Source organism: Lissotriton helveticus, chromosome 11 (assembly GCF_964261635.1).
Source record: "Lissotriton helveticus chromosome 11, aLisHel1.1, whole genome shotgun sequence".
Taxonomy (NCBI): domain Eukaryota; kingdom Metazoa; phylum Chordata; class Amphibia; order Caudata; family Salamandridae; genus Lissotriton; species Lissotriton helveticus.
Window position 1 is genome coordinate 31,438,368 of NC_136072.1, and position 23,950 is coordinate 31,462,317.

The 23,950-nt window shown below is 44.2% G+C and overlaps 1 protein-coding gene across 1 annotated transcript in view; it reads left to right on the forward strand.

Moving 5' to 3' along the window:
* LOC144792126 (uncharacterized) overlaps window positions 1–23,950 on the forward strand; it is a 201,893-nt gene that overhangs the window by 28,137 nt on the left and 149,806 nt on the right. The window contains exons 6-8 of the mRNA XM_078667000.1: window positions 1,339–6,387; window positions 17,130–18,224; window positions 21,774–21,916. Of these exons, the coding sequence (XP_078523126.1) occupies window positions 1,339–6,387; window positions 17,130–18,224; window positions 21,774–21,916 (6,287 nt within the window). The remainder of the gene's footprint in view (window positions 1–1,338; window positions 6,388–17,129; window positions 18,225–21,773; window positions 21,917–23,950) is intronic.

Consider the following 23,950-nt stretch of genomic DNA (forward strand, 5'->3'; position numbering starts at 1 on the left):
TCTTAGCCATGTTATCCAATGGAAGGTGGATAACATGGCTAAGAGCATTGTCACGATAATGCATGAATATCGCAGATTTTTCAGCGATATTCAAGCATTTCGCAAGATTTTTACCGCTTTTGAGATAAACCTTGATAATATCAAGGTATCTCAGCGGTAAAAATCGTCGGAGCGTGGCGATATAATTACAGCCGCTAACCATGCATAGCGATAATTATCGCTATTGCTTGGTAATATGCCCCTTAGTTCTTATGTTCTGTTTTTCTAAAATGAACAGTGATCAGCTGAAAACAGATATTTCAAGTCACCTTTGAGGGCCATGACCTTATAAATGAGTATACTTTCAGGGGGCTCCTCTGTGGCTTCAATATCCTTATAATGTATGGAAGGGGGTATTTTGTGGCTAGGCAACCATGACTAAATACTCACTTCCGTTTCGGACATACGACATCCACGAGTAAGGTAAGTAAATAAATAAATACAACTATTTACCATGCACGTGCTGCATCGCCAACTCGGCCATCCAGCGACCACAAGGTAAATAGTTTTATTTATTTCTTTACTTACCTTACTCGTGAAAGTCGTAAGTCCGACTCCACTAACCCCTACTCTGCCCCTCTCACCGCCTCACCGCCCCGCAGCACTTCCACAGCAAGCCTCCACTGCTATGCCATGATCCCATCATACAGAAGACAACCTGCCCGAAGATTTAGATGCACGTGCCTTTTCATGCTGACCGATTAGTTGGGTGGGGTTTATCTATCTATCTATCTATCTATCTATCTATCTATCTATCTATCTATCTATCTATCTATCTATCTATCTATCTATCTATCTATCTATCTATCTATCTATCTATCTATCTATCTATCTATCGATCTATCGATCTATCTATCTATCTATCTATCTATCTATCTATCTATCTATCTATCTATCTATCTATCTATCTATCTATCTATCTGTTTGTTGGTAGTGTCTGTCTGTCTGTCTGTCTGTCTGTCTGTCTGTCTGTCTGTCTATCTATCTATCTATCTATCTATCTATCTATCTATCTATCTATCTATCTATCTATCTATCTATCTATCTATCTATCTATCTATCTATCTCTATATCTATCTATCTGTCTGTCTGTCTGTCTATCTATCTATCTATCTATCTATCTATCTATCTATCTATCTATCTATCTATCTATCTATCTATCTATCTATCTATCTATCTATCTATCTATCTATCTATCTATCTATCTATCTATCTATCTGTTTGTTGGTAGTGTCTGTCTGTCTGTCTGTCTGTCTATTAATGTATGTATTTTTTTTACTTTTTATTTAAAAAACTTAGCACCCACAGAAAGCCCCCAGAGCAGCTTGGTCGCAACAGAGAGCACCATCACAGCAACAGAAGCACCCACAGAAACATCCAACAGCAGCACAGGAGCAACAGAGAGCACCATCACAGAAACAGAAGCATCGACAGAGAGCCCCTCAAGCAGCTCGGGCGCAACAGAGAGCACCATCAAAAAAACAAAAGCACCCACAGAAAGCCCCCAGAGCAGCACAGGAGCAACAGAGAGCACCATCACAGAAACAGAAGCACCCACAGAAAGCCCCCAGAGCAGCACGGGTGCAACAGAGAGCACCATAACAGAAACAAAAGCACCCACAGAAAGCCCCCAGAGCAGCACAGGAGCAACAGAGAGCACCATCACAGAAACAGAAGCACCCACAGAAAGCCCCCAGAGCAGCACCAGCACAACAGAGAACACCATCACAGAAACAGAAGCACCCACAGAAAGCCCCCCGAGCAGCACGGGAGCAACAGAGAGCACCATCACAGAAACAGAAGCACCCACAGAAAGCCCCCAGAGCAGCAAAGGCGCAACAGAGAGCACCATCACAGAAACAGAAGCACCCACAGAAAGCCCCCAAAGCAGCTCTGGCGCTACAGAGAGCACCATCACAGAAACAGAAGCAACCACAGAAAGCCCCCGTAGCAGCACTGGAGCAACAGAGGGCACCATCACAGAAACAGAAGCACCCACAGAAAGTCCCCAGAGCAGCTTGAGAGCTACAGAGAGCACCATCACAGAAACAGAAGCACCCACAGAAAGCCCCCAGAGCAGCACGGGCGCAACAGAGAGCACCATCACAGAAACAGAAGCACCCACAGAAAGCCCCCAGAGCAGCACAGGCGCAACAGGGAGCACCATCACAGAAACAGATGCACCCACAGAAAGCCCCCAGAGCAGCTCAGGCGCAACAGAGAGCACCGTCACAGAAACAGAAGCACTCACAGAAAGCCCCCAGAGCAGCACTGGCGCAAAAGAGAGCACCATTACAGCAACAGGAGCACCCACAGAAAGCCCCCAGAGCAGCACGGGTGCAACAGAGAGCACCATCACAGAAACAGAAGCACCCACAGAAAGCCCCCAGAGCAGCACCAGCACAACAGAGAACACCATCACAGAAACAGAAGCACCCACAGAAAGCCCCCAGAGCAGCACCAGCACAACAGAGAACACCATCACAGAAACAGAAGCACCCACAGAAAGCCCCCCGAGCAGCACGGGAGCAACAGAGAGCACCATCACAGAAACAGAAGCAACCACAGAAAGCCCCCGTAGCAGCACGGGAGCAACAGAGGGCACCATCACAGAAACAGAAGCATCCACAGAAAGCCCCCAGAGCAGCACAGGTGCAACAGAGAGCACCATCACAGAAACAGAAGCACCCACAGAAAGCCCCCAGAGCAGCAAAGGCGCAACAGAGAGCACCATCACAGAAACAGAAGCACCCACAGAAAGCCCCCAAAGCAGCTCTGGCGCTACAGAGAGCACCATCACAGAAACAGAAGCAACCACAGAAAGCCCCCGTAGCAGCACTGGAGCAACAGAGGGCACCATCACAGAAACAGAAGCACCCACAGAAAACCCCCAGAGCAGCACGGGCGCAACAGAGAGCACCATCACAGAAACAGAAGCACCCACAGAAAGCCCCCAGAGCAGCTCTGGCTCAACAGAGAGCACAATCACAGAAACAGAAGCAACAACAGAAATCCCCCGTAGCAGCACGGGAGCAACAGAGAGCACCATCACAGAAACAGAAGCACCCACAGAAAGCCCCCAGAGCAGCTCTGGCGCAACAGAGAGCACCATCACAGAAACAGAAGCACCCACAGAAAGCCCCCTTAGCAGCACGGGAGCAATAGAGAGCACCATCACAGAAACAGAACCACCCACAGAAAGCCCCCCTAGCGGCACGGGAGCAACAGAGAGCACCATCACAGAAACAGAGGCACCCACAGAAAGCCCCCAGAGAAGCACGGGCGCAACAGAGAGCACCATCACAGAAACAGAAGCACCCACAGAAAGCCCCCAGAGCAGCACGGGAGCAACAGAGGGAACCATCACAGAAACGGAAGCACCCACAGAAAGCCCCCATAGCAGCACGGGAGCAACAGAGAGCACTATCACAGAAACAGAAGCACCCACAGAAAGCCCCCCTAGCGGCACGGGAGCAACAGAGAGCACCATCACAGAAACAGAAGCACCCACAGAAAGCCCCCCGAGCAGCACGGGCGCAACAGAGAGCACCATCACAGAAACAGAAGCACCCACAGAAAGCCCCCAGAGCAGCACGGGCGCAACAGAGAGCACCATCACAGAAACAGAAGCACCCACAGAAAGCCCCCAGAGCAGCACAGGCGCAACAGAGAGCACCATCACAGAAACAGAAGCACCCACAGAAAGTCCCCAGAGCAGCTTGAGAGCAACAGAGAGCACCATCACAGAAACAGAAGCATCCACAGAAAGCCCCCGTAGCAGCACTGGAGCAACAGAGGGCACCATCACAGAAACAGAAGCACCCACAGAAAGCCCCCAGAGCAGCACAGGAGCAACAGAATCACCCACAGAAACAGAAGCACCGACAGAAAGCCCCCAGAGCAGCTCGGGCGCAACAGAGAGCACTATCACAGAAACAGAAGCACCCACAGAGCCCCCCCGGAGTAGCACGGGAGAAACCGAGAGCACCATCACAGAAACAGAATTACCCACAGAAAGCCATCAGAGCAGCACAGGAGCAACAGAGAGCACCATCACAGAAACAGAAGCACCCACTGAAAGCCCCCGGAGTAGCAGCTCTGGCTCAACAGAGAGCACCATCACAGAAACAGAAGCACCCACAGAAAGCCCCCGTAGCAGCACGGGAGCAACAGAGGGCACCATCACAGAAACAGAAGCACCCACAGAAAGCCCCCAGAGCAGCACGGGCGCAACAGAGAGCACCATCACAGAAACAGAAGCACCCACAGAAAGCCCCCCAAGCAGCCCGGGCACAACAGAGAGCACCATCACAGAAACAGAAGCACCCACAGAAAGCCCCCATAGCAGCTCTGGCTCAACAGAGAGCACAATCACAGAAAAAGAAGCAACAACAGAAAGCCCCCGTAGCAGCACGGGAGCAACAGAGGGCACCATCACAGAAACAGAAGCACCCACAGAAAGCCCCCAGAGCAGCTCTGGCTCAACAGAGAGCACCATCACAGAAACAGAAACACCCACAGAAAGCCCCCAGAGCAGCTCAGGCGCAACAGAGAGCACCATCACAGAAACAGAAGCACCCACGGAAAGCCCCCAGAGCAGCACAGTAGCAACAGAGAGCACCATCACAGAAACAGAAGCACCCACAGAGAGCCCCCAGAGCAGCTCTGGCTCAACAGAGAGCACAATCACAGAAACAGAAGCAACAACAGAAAGCCCCCGTAGCAGCACGGGAGCAACAGAGGGCACCATCACAGAAACAGAAGCACCCACAGAAAGCCCCCCGAGCAGCACGGGAGCAACAGAGAGCACCATCACAGAAACAGAAGCACCCACAGAAAGCCCCCAGAGCAGCACGGGCGCAACAGAGAGCACCATAACAGAAACAGAGGCACCCACAGAAAGCCCCCAGATCAGCACGGGCGCAACAGAGAGCACCATCACAAAAACAGAATCACCCACAGAAAGCCCCCAGAGCAGCTCTGGCTCAACAGAGAGCACCATCACAGAAACAGAAGCACCCACAGAAAGCCCCCAGAGCAGCTCAGGCGCAACAGAGAGCACCATCACAGAAACAGAAGCACCCACAGAAAGCCCCCAGAGCAGCACAGTAGCAACAGAGAACACCATCAGAGAAACTGAAGCACCCACGGAAAGCCCCCAGAGCAGCTCTGGCGCAACAGAGAGCACCATCACAGAAACAGAGGCACCCACAGAAAGCCCCCCGAGCAGCACGGGAGCAACAGAGAGCACCGTCACAGAAACAGAAGCACCCACAGAAAACCCCCAGAGCAGCTCGGGCGCAACAGAGAGCACCATCACAGACACAGAGGCACCCACAGAAAGCCCCCAGAGCAGCACAGGCGCACCAGAGAGCACCATCACAGAAACAGAAGCACCCACAGAAAGCCCCCAGAGCAGCACAGGAGCAACAGAGAGCACCATCACAGAAACAGAAGCACCTACAGAAAGCCCCCAGAGCAGCTCGGGAGCAACAGAGAGCACCATCAAAGAAACAGAAGCACCCACAGAAAGCCCCCGGAGTAGCACGGGAGCAACAGAGAGCACCATCACAGAAACAGAAGCACCCACAGAAAGCCCCCAGAGCAGTTTGGTCACAACAGAGAGCACCATCACAGAAACAGAAACACCCACAGAAAGCCCCTGGAGTAGCTCAGGAGCAACAGAGAGCACCATCACAGAAACAGAATCACCAACAGAAAGCCATCAGAGCAGCACGGGAGCAACAGAGAGCACCATCACAGAAACAGAAGCACCCACTGAAAGCCCCCAGAGCAGCTCGGGCGCAACAGAGAGCGCCATCACAGAAACAGAATCACCCACAGAAAGCCCCCAAAGCAGCACGGGCGCAACAGAGAGCACCATCACAGAAACAGAAGTACCCACAGAAAGCCCCCAGAGCAGCTCAGGAGCAACAGGGAGCACCATCACAGAAACAGAAGCACCGACAGAAAGCCCCCAGAGCAGCTCAGGCACAACAGAGAGCACCATCACAGAAACAGAAGCACCCACAGAGAGCCTGCAGAGCAGCACGGGCGCAACAGAGAGCACCATCACAGAAACAGAAGCACCCACAGAAAGCCCCCAGAGAAGCACAGGAGCAACAGAGAGCACCATCACAGAAACTGAAGAACCCACAGAAAGCCCCCAGAGCAGCTCTGGCGCAACAGAGAGCACCATCACAGAAACAGGAGCACCCACTGAAACCCCCCTGGGCAGCTCGGGCACAACAGAGAGCACCGTCACAGAAACAGAAGCACCCACAGAAAGCCCCCTGAGCAGCACTGGCGCAACGGAGAGCACCATCACAGAAACCGAAGCACCCACAAGTAAGTCAGTTATTGATCTTTCAATGTGGTTTTAGTTGTTGACCATGAAGTTAATTACTTCTATAAATAAAATGTAGACAGAAAAAATTATTTAGTCTTGCAAAAGTTTGCTTCTGGCTGCAGTTACTTCTGCCATCCAATGGGAAAGGAATTACAATCCTCTGTAATAACATTAGACAATGAATATGTGTAAGATGTTTCCGATGTGGCTGGTGGTATTTTATTCACGTCTTAAGGTAGTCACATGGCAGCCTACTCTCACCCATAACATAAGTATTTGTAAAGCGTATGTTTATCCCGTCGGGGTCTCTTGGTGCTGAATAACAGGTGCCTCATTTATGAAAAGTGACGCATCGCTGCGTGAAAGCAGCGATGCGTCACTTCTCAGAGCGCACTCCTTGCGACATTATTGATGCGTCATATTTACAGTATGACGCATCATGTCGCAAGGAGTTACAGATACGTCAGTATTTCTGACGTATCTGTAAGCGCAAAAGTCACGCATTGCTGGAATGTGTCACAAAAGTGACGCAACTCCAGCAATGCATCCTTTCACATGGGGAAAGCCCCATGTTAAAGGGCTTGCGTCAGTCTTACGCCTGCTGCGAGGCAGGCGCAAGATTTTGACACAACAGCGTCCTAAAAGTGACGCAGTGAAATCTCATAGATTTCACTGCGTCACAATTACGAGGCTTTTTGCGGGGGAACGCCCCCTCTGCATACATTAAACCTGGCACAGGTATAATGTAGCGCAGGGGTTTACAAAGTGACGCATCTGCTTAGATGCGTCACTTTGTAAATGTGGTGAAACAAGGCACATTTTTTACTCCACTGGTGCGTCACTAAAAGTGACGCACCAGCGGCGTAAAAGTGACGCAAGGGCTCATAAATGAGGCCCCAGATGTTTATTGTTACCCAAATCAATGGTACTCATTTTTCATCGACCTCAGATGGATAAATGGCTGAGGGCCACACCCAGATTTGAACCTGTGCCCATGAGGTTGAACACAGGCCCCTGCAGTGGATGCGTTAGTCCACTGAGCCACCAGACCCAATTAACGAATGCAGAGATATTGGTTCTCAGGCAAGATGGTGCTATGTGCTGGGGAGAGTCACATCGGGGTGGTAAGGGGTGTGACAACTGCAGGAAGGAACATGTAATCTAGAGGATGACAATGAATTAAAAGGCCCACAGAAGAATAGTGAGCTGAGATATTTTTGACCGGAGGAAAAACATGTTTGAAAAGTTAGGGACCACAATGATTATGATTTTGCACTGGGGTTTTTGGACAAGGCTGACGCATAATCTATTTTGGTATTTACTACGCCATGCAAAGCCTGAATTGTGTGACTTTGCAAAAAAAAAAGAAACATTTAAATAAATAGCACAGCAGAGTACATAGCTCTGCCTCGCGTTATGTTGCAACGGAGGACTCACATGGGTGGACCATGGGTGCTCATGCACACCCATCCATGGGCCTCATTTATGAGGCCTTGCGTCAGTTTTGTGCTTCCGATGCGTCACTTTTAGTGACGCATCGGCGGCGTAAAACATGCATCCAGTTGCGCACTATTTACAAAGTGACGCATCTAAGCAGATGCGTCACTTTGTAAACCCCTGCGCTACATTATACCTGCGTCAGGTATAATGTATGCAGAGGGGGCGTTCCCCCGCAAAAAGCCTCGTAATAGTGACGCAGTGAAATCTATGAGATTTCACTGCGTCACTTTTAGGACGATGTTGCGTCAAAATCTTGCGCCTGCCTCACAGCAGGCGTAAGACTGACAAAGCCCTTTAACATGGGGCTTTCCCCATGTGTACGGACGCATTGCTGGAGTTGCGAACCTTTTGTGACACACCCCAGCAATGCGTGACTTTTGCGCTTACAGATACGTCAGAAATACTGACGTATCTGTAACTCCTTGCGACATGATGCGTCGTACTGTAAATATGATGCATCAATCATGTCGCAAGGAGTGCGCACTGAGAAGTGACGCATCGCTGTTTTCACGCAGCGATGCGTCATTTCTTATAAATGAGGCCCCAGGTATTTTTTATACACACCCATATTTACTATTGTCAATAAACATGAGTTCACGCCAAAATGGTGTTCTTACCCAAGCCTGTCGTAGCAAGGAGCAATATCCTTATAACTTATTGTTATTCCCTCTTTGCACATGTGCTGCACACATACAAAGAGGAAATGGCCTCAAAGTATAGTTTTTGTGCAGGAAGGGATACCTTCCTGTTGCAGATCACAGTACGCCGGCGGTAGGAGAGAGCTGAATTTCACAATAACTATGTAAATATAACACAGTTCTGCTTTCTCTCTTTCAACCAAAGCAGCCGAGCATCTTCCTGCGCTGCTTCCCATGCTGTGCTGCGTTGCATGAACCCTAAGTGAATATCCCCTATAGTTTGTTACCCAATGGTTGCAACAGCCCCAACTACACAAATGAGTGTTGCGCACAAAAATATTCCTAAAGATAATTGTTTCCTGAGACGAACACAACATTGTTGGTTTTGCTGCGGCCTCCCGTAAGGTTGAGTGTGGGGTCCCCCAGGGCTCGTCACTCTCCCCCCTTTTATTTAATTTATACATCTTCCCCCTCATTTTTATGTTACAGCAGCTGGAGGTCACGGTGTTCAATTACGCCGATGACCTCCAACTAATTTTTAACCTCTCCCAGTCCCCCTCATCTGCCCAGAACGTCCAGTCAGTGATGAGATTCATCCAGGACTGGATGAACTGCAATCACCTCAAACTCAATCCAGACAAAACTGAGTTGGTCTTGACTGGAGGTGGTTGCAGTCCGTGGTCCCCTTCCTTTTGGCCCCCCTCACTTGGTGTCCCCCCTTCTCCTGTACCTAAAGTCAAAACTCTTGGGATTTTTCTGGACTCACAACTTTCTATCCACTCACACATCAGTTCAGTGGTCTCCTCTTGTTTTTTTTCTTTAAGAATAATTAGGAAAGTTTCCCGCTTCTTTTCTCTCTCTGCCTTAAAAATTATTGTGCTGGCCTTGGTATTGTCCCATATCGATTACGGCAACGTAATTTACAACGGGGCCCCCGCTTACGCGATCCACCGCTTGCAGCTGGTACAGAACCAGGCTGCGCGCCTGATCCACGGCCTTCCCAAATACCACCGGGCCAGCCCACTACTAAAAGCTCTACACTGGCTGCCGGTGCGGGAGCGTGCCCTCTTCAAACTCGGCTGCCTCACTTTCCAGGCCAGATCAGGGACTGCCCCTAAATTTCTATGCTCTGCTGTCATCCCTTATCTCCCTGGCAGAGAGCTTCGCTCCTCCCATGCGGCCCTCTTAGCCATCCCCCGATTTAAGAAACAGAGGGCTGGTGGTGCGAGGTTCGCTGTCCTGGCCCCAACTTTCTGGAACTCCCTTCCCGTTGCCCTCCGCACCTCGCCCTCCTACACTCAGTTCCGGAAGGATCTTAAAACCTTCCTATTCACTAAAGCCTACTCTGTTTAACCTTCTCCTACTGCTGCTACCCTCCGTAATGCAATAGCGCCATGAAACCGCTAGGTAGAAGTGCGCTGTACAAATGTTTTTAAATTCAAATTCAAAATTGTGCAACCAGAACAACTTATTTGATAACAAGAACAAATGAACTCCCACAAAAAATTAATTGATTGAAAACAAAGTGACTCAATTCATGTATCACAAATCTAGGGGCTTAATTACAAGCCCCTTGGGCCACTTTTGCGCCACTTTTCCCATATTAAAAGTGACGTAAAAAATATACACTGGTGGGCGGTAGTGATGGAATTAATAATGCATTTTTTTAAAAACATACCTGATGCTGCCATCCACCTCACGCCTCTGCTTATCTGCTTTTCTGCTCCCGGCAGTCCCTGAGACACCATCACAGACTCCCTATCCAATCCAGACGCAGATCTTATGCTATTACCAAGAATGAGAGCAGCTTTGGGATTGGCGTGAGTGGGCTGGTTTCATCCTCGCTCAGGCACAGGAAGCCTGTGCCGTTTAGTTGGAGAAACCTAAGTGCGCATGTCGATTTGGCAGTCCTAAGACTACTGCCAAACCGACATGTGCTCTTACAATGCCCACCACACCTCCTCCCTGCCATAGCCCTTCCTACACACTATGGCTGAAAGGTTCAGCCAGTCACTTAAAAAATAAAATGATAATACAATTGTTTTATTATTATTTTATTTTTCAACTGCTGGCTTTGAGCAGTGGGGCGATGGTCCTCCGCCAGAACAAAGGAGCTGCCACTGCACTGACGTTACTAGCAGCTATCTTTCTCGCCATATCCCAGGTTCCCATGCTCCAGCAATAGAATCTGTCCATTAGTGGACAGAAAATTAAGCGATATGTGGCCTAATTGCAAACGTTTGCATAAGTGGAACACAAAAAGTTGGAAATTTTGCAAGATTGTATCGGCATAGCAACATTTTTCCTCACATTTGAGGATCTGCATGGGCGGTATGTCTGACAGATGACTCTTTGAAAAGAGTGCAGCCTATCGCCTTTGCCACATCTCTGCTAACCCTCTTTGCAGTATGCCGAGGTTAACCCAAATAAAATTACTCTCAAGTTCCACGGCATCTTCTAGTGCTCCGTATCACATTTGCTATCCCGAATCTCCTTTCTCAGTACTAATTGTGTTACTAATCCTCTGATAATCTATAGGGTTGGGTTCACTATGTTATGCATTGTGACCGTGACCAAGGAGGAACCCCCCAATGTTAGTAAAGCTATGGTGGAGAATTCACAATGAGGACATCATGGTCCATGAATTCTCTGACGGATGCCATTCAAAGTTATTATACCTGTGGGTCAGGTGTCAAAGCCAATGTTTGCCACCATGCTTCTCTGAAGTTAGTTGGGCTCTGGGCAAGAACTCACAGCCCACAGCTAATCATCATGCCTCAGAAGGACTCTGAGGTTGGTGAGGCTCTGGTCCAGAGTTCATCCTGTGTGCTGAAACAAATGGTCCAAGAACCCCTCTCTTCCCCAAAGGTTAATAGAGCTATGATCCATGAGGTTCAAAGAAGAAATATTGACCACAAAAATCTTGTAGTCCAAAACTATCATGGTAAAAACATTGAACACAAACATTTCAACTTTACACACTTCTATTATAATATACATTTTGTCGTCCAAAATATCAATATTGCAATACATTTACTTATAAATAACATTCTTATAATTGAAAAATAAAATTCTAAATATTTTGTGTAAAATTTGATTATTTAAAAGATATAAATGACATAAAATCCCTATAAATTCGATGTATTCACCTAATAAATAAAAAACTGTTGTATAGAAATGCATAAATGTATTATATCTATTAAACTAATTCTTGAATACAATATATTATAATCTTTATTTAAACTAAAGAATAAAACACCAAATGAACATAAAATTATTAGTCATTTAACAACACAAAATCAAATGTTAAGGTAACATTTATTTAGCCATTTTATATACAATTTAAAAATACATAACAATATTCTAAAATACTAAAATAAATAGAAGACATAGTAAATATAATAAATAGTTTTAAATAATAAAACAGAACATAAACTTAATTAAAAAATAAAATATTTGTAAATATGTAATATTTCATCCAGAATAAAATAATATGTAGTAACCTAACTCCGATCCTGACATATTAAAAATAAACATATAACCAATTAAAACACTATTCTGATTAAAATCACTCAAGAAATTGGGAAAATGAATGCACTGGAGGGTTAAAATTGACTGCTTTTACTATTTACCATTTTTAACTGTTCTAACTTCAATCCAGCAAACACTGGAAAATGTACACAGATTGAGAGGTCACATTTACTATTATAGCACCAGTCTAACGAACACTGTGGAAAGTGCCTAAATTGGGCAGTTTTAATATTCTAACTCCCATCTGCCAAACATTTGGCAAAATACATACACTAGGAGGGCCAGATTTACTATTGTAACTCTATTCTACCAAGCATTGTGGAATGTGCCTACATTGAGCTGACCAGATTTAACATGAATCTAACACACATTGTGGAAAGACCGAACGCGGAGTCATCAAATGTAGTATTCTAACTTCTGCCTAACAAAAATTTGGGAAGAACTTCCAACAATGGCATACAGCCCTGTGCCCCAGATAGGGAAGGGAGCCTCTGGATATCAATGGAGCCAATACTGAAGAGTGTGTACCTTGAGAGGGGGGGATTGGAGTGTTACCTGGCAACAGCGATTCCGGGAAAGTGGCACTGACAAAGGCTCTAGGACTAACAGCAACTGAAAGAGAGCTGTAAGTATTGTGGCGGCCATCTTTGAAACAGGCAAATTGAAAGTGGGAAACCTGATTATAGTCCTTAATTTTTTCAAATCAGACAATACAATCTATGTGAATACCCTGTTGCCTTGGACAACATTGGGGATGCTGAAATGCCTGGGGCAATATATAACCTCCAGCAGCTATACTTTATACACCCCCAGGATTTTCATGGGCATCACCGGGTCAAGTCACGAAGAGACAGCAGGATAGGACCCACGAGACATACACTAGCGCCAAGACCAAGACTTCGAAAAAGAGAAATTAGATATGGATTACTGAAAGCAGCGGTGATGATTATCACAGTGGATGGTACGGCAAGGGAAGTCAAAGAAATGGACAAACTGGTGAATATTTAGAGATACTGGAAAATGTGTTAATGGACACGTTGAGCTCAGAAGAAAGAGCAGCCACTGAAAAATCAAAGGCACAAAACAGAGTGGAAAATGTCAACTCTTAACGGCTGACTTTTATATCACACGGAATAAAGGACTTAGGGGCATATTATCAAGGGGGTTTATCTCTGCTTTTTTGGCTTTAAAAGCCAAGAAAGCGGAGATAAAATTATCTCCCTATTACCTAGCTGTCGCTAACACCAGTTAGCGACAGCTAGTAGGAGATAGCGACCATCTTGGGCCCCGCTTTGCATGTCAGTGATATTTATCACTAATGACATGCAAAGTGGGCGTGCCAAGATGTTAGCGACTGGAAACAGTCGCTAACATCGCTATCTCCTATTACCAACTTTTGGAGATATTCGCTCTAAGCGCGAATATCTCCAAAAGCTAACACCTGCCCTGAGCAGTTCTTAGCCATGTTATCCAATGGGAGGTGGATAACATGGCTAAGAGCATTAGCTCGGTAATGCATGAATATCGCTGACTTTTCAGCGATATTCATGCATTGCGGATGTTTTTTATCGCATTTGCGATAAACCTTGGCAATACCAAGGTTTATCTGCGGTAAAAATCGCCGCAGCTCAGCGGTAACATTTTGTCTCTAACCAAGCAATAGCGATAATTATCGCTATTGCTTGGTAATATGCCCCCTGGTGTCTTACTCTTCATCTACGACATGGCTGAGAATATGCTGATGGGATAGCACCACATAAATGATGATAATACACACAATATCTCTCAGTTAAAGATTAATTAATGGTGTGCCTAGCCCACAGAATACTGAGGTTGGAGCTCTGTTGCCTGTAGCTAGTTTATAGTTAGTGATACATTAACATTAACCACGTTATATTTCCTTTTATTGGTCTCCATGAGTGTGTATTCTTTGTTTTGAGTAGCCTCATTTTAGATTGCTGTTATAGTTAGATAAAGAACATCTGGAAACAAAGATCCAGGGACACACTCACTGATCTTAACCCCGCTATTGTTTTTGTAAAGAATTTAATAAACTTTGGGGAAAGCTTATACAATGGAGGGTTCAAATCCAGCATACACACACAACAAATGAATTTAAAAATATTTAATAAATAAACAAATACAAGCTAAATATAATAAAACTAAAGACAATTAAGCAAAATTATAAAAATTAACAACTATACAGAATTGCCCAAAATTATTTTTTTATTGTAATAAATACATGATGATTAAAATAAACAGTACAACCACCCTCAACATAACACACAAACGTATGAGTTATACAATCTAATATGAATACAACGTTTTAATTCCTTATTTAATTATAATTTAACTATATTTCTAAAATTTTAAATTTTAAAAAGCTACTGAAACACTTGAAAAATAACACTGCCCATTTGAACCCCAATACACAATACGATCCATAAAATAAATGAAACAATAATTCACAAAAATAATATATACCCATGTATTTGCATAATGAAGCATATTTAAACTTATATCTAAAACAGTAAATAGAATTAGAAAATTAGCATAATGAATGCATTAATTACTGCCAGTTTGAATATATTTTACTTAAACACTACCCACCCAATCACCAAAAAATCATACTAGCAGAAGATAAAATGTATTAAACTATAAGAACTTTATTAGTAAACATGTAAACAAATGCATACATGTTAAAAAATAATTAACATTAATTAATAAATAGTTAAAAACTAAACCAAACTCCGATTAAACCCAGCAACCCAAAATTAGAATGTGATAAACAAATAAAAATGTATCTAACATGTAAACAAATAAGTAACATTTATAACATCTGAAACATTATATGAGATTATGGTAGGATTCGAAAAGAATTTTTACAAAAATACACAAAAACATAAATAATGAAATAAAAAAATAATACAATAAAAGTAATAACATATTTGTATCCCCAATATTTCTGTAGTGAGGGTATTGAGACGTGATATTATGTCAAATTATATTTTTGAGTTCATATTTAGGTGGAACACAATTTGAAATAAGAAACTGAGCATTAACAGCTTTGCCCAAAGTTTGCATGGCTTTGGTGCAACATTCAAAAGCTGATGTTAAACAACATGGTCTGATAGGTTCCACTGAGGTTAGCAAAGCTGTGGTCCAAGATTCAGAACTGATGGACAGAGATCAGGGTCTAGGGGTCTTTCTGAAGTGATCATAGCTGTGTTCCCTGATATACACTGGGTGCTGAGGTCCAGGAGTCCCTCCCTCCAATGCACAGTTTTAGTAAAGCTATTTACCAGGATTCACAACCTGGGGATAAGACAGCATGATCCAGAGAATCTCCAAGGTGAGCATGGCTCTGGTAAAATATTTACAGCTGTGTACTGGACACGATGATTGTGGAGACCCTTCAAAGCTTGTATAACTGTAATCCAGGTATTAAAGACTGCTGCTGGACGCCATGGTCCTCTGAGGTTAATAGTGCTTTCACAGCCTACTGCTGGACATAATGGCCCTAGCAGCCCCTTGAGGTTAATATGGCTTTGTTCCAAGATTCCATGCTATGTGCCGGACCGCGTGCTCCATAGGGCCATTTCAAGGTAAGTACTAAGGTAAGACTAAGTCCCATTCTGTTTTGTGACTTAGAACATTTCCAGCAAAAAATCTCCAACACTCCAGAACTTCAGCGATACCAATCTGCTTCAAGTATGTGGCCTTAGGTTCCACTGCAACAGCTGCAATTTCAATGGTGACCATTCACAGGGACAATTAATCTTCTCAAAAAGTGAGATTCTCATTCTGCGTTGGTATCTGTGAGAAATGTCAACAATTTTCTTTAAAAAGTGGCAAAGTCCCTTTCTGTAGTGGGTCCAATCCACTTGTTGTATCTGACCATGGGTACATTGCCGTCAGCATACCTAGATCCCATTCTACCACTGCCACAGACTATCGCTGGCGCTTAATGTTTTTTGGCACTAAACCATTTTTAAAAAATCATATCCTTTCTGGATTTCTTGTTGTTTTTGTGTCATTGTGTTTAATGACATTTACCCTTTTTTGTGAACTGGGTTGGGGTTTTTATTGTTTGGCATTTCATATTTAATTGCTGTTTTGGTACTGCAGACATGTGTTACACACTGCCCTATGTTAACCCTATCTGATCTGTGCCATAGCTACCAGGTGGTAGAGCTCAGGTTGATTTAGTGACTTCGGGGATACACCCTCATGAGAAATGATATTATTCCCTGAAGTGGGCAGCCCTCCACCCCAAAAATGTATCCACTTTCTTATAAAAACCTTGACACATCAGCCACAGTAGGTCACGATTCTATTGGTTTCTGTTGTACAGCATTGATTTACCACATAGATCATTTGGGTCTCAACTAATTAGTATAACAATGCCGTCATCACCAAAGCAGAAGATTATACTTGTTTATATATGGGGTTCTAGAACAATAGCATAGTGATGGGTCCTACACAACACAACAAGTAGACATGATGGCTCAGGGTTCTTAGGGCATTAGTGAATTAGTGAGTGTTGCATCACAGTGGGGCGTTGCATACAATAGTGCAGAAGGTTAGTGTAGCACTGGGGAAATGGGAGGGGGTGGTAGTAATTTTTGGATTGGCCAAAATGAATTAGCATTTCAGTGAGTTCTACTCCACTGCAGTGAGCTGACCATGATGCTTTTGGTGTCCCTAGCCGATCAGTATAGTGTTGCCTTGGGGGGCCACAGTAGGGTATTGGACATGGAACTATCCTGAAACATCAGCATAGTGAATAAGGAAGCATCACATCAGTGACCTGCATATATTTTCTCAATAATCTTACCATTTCAGTACAGTGAGGGTTCCTGCAAAATAGGGAACTGTCAGGAACATTCGAAAAGAGATGGCACCTAGACAGTGGCAGGAAGATAGTCACGGTGATCCTAAGGGTCCTTTGAAATTCTTTGGATTTCTTAAAATCTATAATTCTGGAAAAATGAAGACCTACATTGTGACATAGCCTTTGTAAGATGTGCTGTGCATACATTCACTAATATTGAGTATTGTTCCTCCAGCAGTATCAGCAACACCAACAAGTGAGAACACAGGTGCGCTTTCAACAGTTAGACCAGCAACATCATCGTCAGTCACCTTTGCCACTACTACTGCGAGGATCAGTGAAATAACAGGACTGCCACTAATAACAGAACATTCAACCAGTGCCACAAAAGCCACACAGGAACCACACGGATCTACAGATTCAACATCTGAGCAATTCACAAGTACTACTGCCAGGGAACCTCAGGGTTCTGAGAGTACAGTTTCTACAACAATCACACATCCATCTCCGGCACCCAACATCAGTAAAACAGAGTCCACTACTTTAGCAGGTACACCATCATCTGTAAGACCAACCCAGGTTTCAGTTGCTAGTGCAGCACCTGATACAACTACTGGACACACAAATTCAAAAACAGAGATTCTAGTGACTAGTGCTATCTCTAATACAAGTCATGCAACCACAACTACAGCATCAACGGTAGGCATTACCCCAGTCACAGTTTCTAATGCAACACCTGCAAAAACTTCAGGGCCCTCTAGTTCAACAACAGCGGCAGTAGTGACTACTGCAAAACCAACGATTCTAGTAACTAGCACTACCTCTTTTACAGCAACAAGCCACAGAATCACAACACCTGAACCAACTGTAAGTGCATCTTCTGGCACAGCTTCTAATACTAGAACTGCAACCGCTACAGGGCATACAGATTCACCAACAACAGCAGTAACTACTACAGTACCAGTGATTCTAGTAACTAGTGCCACTTCTACTGCCAGAAACAGTCATACAATCACAGCTACTCAGTCACCTGTAAGCACAATCCCTAACACAGTTTCCATTTTACCGCCTGCAATGACCACAGGACATCCAAATTCAACAACATCTGCAGTAACTACCGCAGGACCAGGGACCCTAGTAACTAATGCTACCTCTGCTACAACAGGTCAGAGAGCCCCGACTATCGCATCGACTGTACGCACAGTCTCCACCACAGTTAAAGCAACAGAGCAAATAACATCAAAGACAGCAGCAACTCTTACAAGCCAAATATCTACAGCAACAGCAGCCCCAAGTACAGTAACGCCTAGTACAACAAACAGTCAAACAAGTGGTAAGCAAATCTATTAAGTTCCTTTAACATGGTATACCAAAATGCTATCATTTAACTATGACAAATACAGACTTATAGGTTTGTGGAGAATATGAGGCTGAGCGGGGATTACTTACCAATTTTAGGCAATGTTATGTCCTTCGGAGAGGGATCATGGACTCATCATGCATAGAGCCTATGCAGCATTATCTCAAATGAGTATAAGCACAAGCTATTGGCCATTGACTAGTATAATAGTCACGCCTACATTAGAGAAGCTTGTCTCAATATTTCTGTTCTAAACTAGCCTGACACAGACCCCCCATTCTAGACTAGCCTAACAACTGTCATCTTCTCTAGACTAGCCCAATACCACCCTCTGGTCTTGATCCTGACTTTAATAGAGGCTGCCCATCCACTGCATGAACGGAAGCAAAGAAACATGACCTAATGGGGAGCCAAAGCTTCCAACCTACAAAGGTGGAGCACTAACTAAGGAAGGTGATTTCATAAATACCTTCCTTTCACAAAGTTCTCACATAAACCACTGGGAAAATTCTAAAGTGTTGGAGAATTAAAAAGGCTTCTACCAGAATCCTCCAGCCACGCGGAGATCAGCCAATAATAAAACCTTAGATTTTTAAGTTAGCCAAAGGCAGGCAGGATAGTATTGATTCAGCTAAGATGCTTTGCAGTTTAGTTGTCCGTAGCAGTAGGACTCATCCTGCTGCAGTGATGCTGTTTTTTGTACAATAGATTTCCAGCAAATGAGTCATGTTGCTGCTGCTTTAAATGGTTGGAAGTCCTATTGGGTGTCTCTGTTCCCATAATATTATTTGATTATTTTATCACACATAGAAAAAATGCCTTTCAGGATTGTTTTTGTGCTAAAAAACAACCCTACCTGTAGTGCTTAACCCCTAGCACCATGATGTAAGGATGCCTGCGTTGGCACTAGGCAGCCAAAAATGTGCCAGCGCTAGGAAAGTCCAGAAATGTGCTGCATATTGTTAAATACAGTGCATTCCTTCCCTTTCTGGCAGCGCAGCTAGGTGGCTTGCTGTGCTGTGCTGTATAAAAAAATCATAAAAATAGGCCATAGCTTTTAGTTAGGTGTGTGCATTTTTAGCACACACATGTACCTGTCAAAGTCAGAAGGTTTTGGTCTATGAAAAGCAGCTGAGGTTTTCTGATTTTACTTGACAACGCAAGGCATAGTCAAAAACAGCTGCTCTTCCTTCCCATGACCATTGTCCGCTCCCAGATATCCACTGAGGGACATCTTGGGGCAGGAAATGAAGGATGAGCAGACTAGATCAAGTGGTACGCTTATGATCAGCTGGTCATCTTAAGAAGGGCAGCAGATGGGGGTGGGACTGAGTTCCATACTGGTTGTATGCAGATGGGCGTAGCGGGTAGGTGACGGCAGGGGACATGACTGAGCCTTTTTGCTTGAGTAGGATCAGGGCCAATGGTGAGGGGAACTGGGAGCTACTACGAGCCACGTCAATTTCCTGGTTAACTTGAGCGCCCCTCCGGAGCTGCGGGAACAGCCTACTGATGATGCCCCTCATTTTTTTTTTAAGATAGAAATGTATGAATTTTACCTAGCTTCTTGAACTTTAAAAAACACATGGAGTTGTGAGTCTTTATCTCAGCAACTGAACATGCTCCTAGTTTCATGCCGGCCATTCCTGTCCATGCTTTTCGCAGTTTAGACAGAGCCCTGCACCAAAGTGTTTTCTTTTTATTTTCAAAAAGAAAATGTTCCCCTCGCCATGGGAGTTCTCTCCCATGGCAAACAGATAATTTAGCAGTTTTTACTGCCCCTTACAACCGGGTTTTTCCTCCTATCTAAGGGGCCTATTACGATTGCGGTTTTTCCGCATCCGCCGGGCTGGCGGAAGCCACCGCTGGCCCGGAGGATGCGGAAAAACCGCAGCGACCCCACCAAAGACCCACCGTCACATTAGGATGGCTGGTGGGTCCTGGTTTCCGTCCGCAGCTTTTCCGCCGTGGTTGGCTTACAACCGCGGCGGAAAAGCTCTAATATGGTGGCGGTGTCTCTCAGACACCGCCAGCCATATTAGGATGGGCTTTAAAAAATGCTTTTCCGCTGCGGATTTTCTGCTGTGGAAAAGCACGTGGAACTTCACTGCGGGGGCCCGTTGTGGGCCCCCTGGGTGAAGGGGGGTGGGGGGTGCACATGGGGGGTACCCATGGTACCCCCCTGACTTTGTATGCAGAAATCGGCAGGCACCGCGCGGTGCCTGCCGCTTTCTGCATACAAATGCAATGTATGCATTTTTAACATTGCGGCGGGTGCAGCTTGAAGCTGCACCCGCCGCAATGTTAAAGATAGAGGATGTGACCGCCACCCTGGCGGTCACATCCTAATCTTCACGGAGGGAACGGCGCTGCACATGCGGACGTTCCCTCCTACTCTTGAGGGACTTGAGTCCGTCCGCGACCCTAATGAGCCCCTAAATTAGGTAGGTAGAAGTAGAGGCCTGCCTCTGATGGCATTTACTCCACAGGGCTGTCAGAGGGTTTGAATCATGGTAGAGACAGAGTAGCCTCCGCCGTGAGTAAACCGGAAGTCCGCCAGCATCTAAATTCAGTAAGGAGTCATTATGTTGGCAGTAAGCATACTCCACCGCCATTGCGATGGAATATGCTTCTTGCCAACATAAAAATTCGGCACACAGTTGTTAAATCAGACACAACATAGAGTGCACATTAGGAATCAATGGATTAGCAAACATGCTTCAGAATAGATTGGCTACATGATAGATCAGCCTTCATGCTTATATTAATCATAAATCTATTTACAAGATTTAATATGTTTATATCTTAATGAAATCTCCTTATATCACTGGTGCAAGTAGTTTGGCCGGACAACAAAGGATTGTCTCTAACCTGTCTGAAGGGGAGGTAATAACTTTAAGTGAGGCCTCCAGAACTTAAGAATGCCCTTCAGATAAAGCCTCCAGTAATGGATGCTCGACAGGGGAAGGCTTTTAAAGGGTTGTGTACAGTGACAACAGATGCCAATGTTTCTGCTGTCTATGCTCCCTGGCTTTCTTCTTCAAGACTTGTCATAATTTGTCACCTTTTGAGAGCTTCAGGTACAATAGACCTAAACTCTTTCATGTTTGAGGTCTTATCTCATACTCCAGTTTACTATCTAAGGATGTCTTACCCTAAATGTATGAGGTTGAAATAGATGCCATCAAAGAAGCTATCATTTGCTTCCTCCAGGCACTCATCTTCAATCTTCTTTGAAACTTACACTGGACCATGACAATACTAAGATGAGATGAAGCTATATAACTACTGATTGTTCTTGCGAAGCTTCCAAGACCATCTTTATCCAAGGTTTATTGTCCAACTCATGCTGTGCAACAATAGGAATGAATAATGTCAACAACTGTTCCAGGGATGTTATTGATAATACCCACAATAATATCAAATTGCACAGATACTTCTCTTATCTAGGAAACCTTACACAAATTGTCAACAAATGATCATAGTACAGTTTTTAATAAAGTGACTTCTGTTTCCTCTCAGCTGTTCCCGCTGTTCTACTTTACTCCTACGGACAGGATGTCGGGGATACTGAATTTGTTCAGAGGACTACAAATTTCAATTCACGTCTTTTCAAGCCTCAGATAGGTTTCTCATTTGGAAACCAGCTATACACATCTCTATATGTGAGTCTAAACTGATTTTATGGTGCATGTATGAAGTTTTGGATTCAGCTGAATTTCTGTGTCACTGGTCATCATAGCTCAGATCAAGCTTTGTGGTGAGGATTCATGAAGTCTCAGCTTGTAATTTGTGACCTTCACACAACGTTCCCATTGAAAGACTCAATGGGAACGTTGTGTGAAGGTCACAAATTCACAACTTTGTTAAGTTGGGACATTTTTTAACTTTGAACATCTTCTCTCCTGGACAAAACTTCCCACTAAAGTTGTTTTGTCAGTGATAAAAAAATATTTGTGTAAGACACTTCTTCTGTCCAAACCTGCTTTTGCATTATTGCCACAATATAAATTACTTTTTAGCAGGATTGTTATTACTTCATTTTAAACTTGTCCAACTTCATGAAGTAGGTGAAGGTGAAATTACTCAAAATTGCATACAACATTAATTCATATAACCCTACTTGTACAGTTTAATTCCTCAATGTTATAAAAATGTTGCTAGTAAAAGATATTTCCAGTCCACAGCGCAGTAAAAGCCTCACATTTCTACACATATTTTCACCAATGTAACTTGTGGATAGAGTAGAAAGAGAATGTGAATAGAAAACTGTGTTGGACAATATCTGTCTATCCTGCCTAGACAAGTGTGACTTATACACTAGTTGATTTAATTTCCATAATTTCTGAGGGAAATGCATGAAAGCTTGAGACATAGGAAGAATCATCAAAATTTACACTTCTAAGAGAGAATTGTGGAAATCAGGAAAAAGGTGTAGATTAACAATTTCTTTCTCCGAAATTTGCATTTTATGCCACATATCTGTGTGTAAAGGAATATTCTTGTGATTTCTTGTTCAAGTCCCTGTAACTTTCCTTTGAGTATGTGTGTCCTTCCACTGTTCTTAAGGAGTGCCGGGGAATTCATTTCCTTAAAAAAAGGATTGAAGACTTATCTTTTTCCTAGGATGGTATTATTTTAGGTCTGCGTGATGGTCAGGTAGAGTCAAAGCGCCAGGATACCCTCTGGGTGACAGTCTGCGCTATAGAAGTATGCGATACATACATACATACCTATGTGTAAATTAATGCCTCAATTTGTGTAAAAAAACTTTGTGAATCTGTCACAAAGGGGCTCAAAGGAGGTGCTGGAGAAGAAATCCAAGTGATTTTTAAGAACTTGATAGAGTTATGACTACTTAAATTTGGTTTTAGGCTAAATCTTCAGAAAAAGGAATGCCAAAAGTAAAAGAAAACATACATTTGTCTAACATTTTGATAAAAAAATGTTATCTGCTTTTTAGAACTATTTTAAGCAATTTTGAGAGAAGGTAAGGAAAGTGCCTTCTCTTGCTCAATGAAGGGTCCTGGAGATACAGGGGTCAATTAAAAAAATATCAATTTTTTAAAGATGTTGTAAATGTACACATCATAGCCCCTCTCCTACAAGTTGCATAGGTTTTAAAACTTTTACTGGCCAGGTGAAAATCTCTAGGAGTATGCATTGCAGTCTAAGGAACTTGTAGATTTCCATCCATACTCTTAATGTCCGTCCTCCTACCAGCAGGTAATCTGTCGGAGAAAGGATAGCAGCTGTGTGACCACTTGTAACACCCTTTTCTACTTCCTTTCTTAATTGTAGATGCTTTTCCTTTTGAAGAAACATATCCTCTCACACTAAGTGAAATATAGAGTGTAACATTTGAGTCTTCTCATGATTGTACTGTTCATTCTTACACTTTCAGTCAGTGCTCCTCAGGCAGGCTCCATTTTAACTCATTTTGGTGGATCATTTCCAGACACCATTTTTGTTGCTGGGCTAGCTGTCCTATGATCAGCAAGACTTTACCTATTTAAAGTGGTCTGTGCACGGTTGTGCAGCTGATGAGCTGAAGGCACACCGAAGGCTAGCCCATCTGCGCCTGTCCACGCACAGACCTCTCACAGCACCAACGTTGCTGTTTGCTTGGACACCAGAATGTCTCTGCAAACCATCAAAAGGTGCGACATTGAATCTTTATTTGAACATTGGAATGTGGA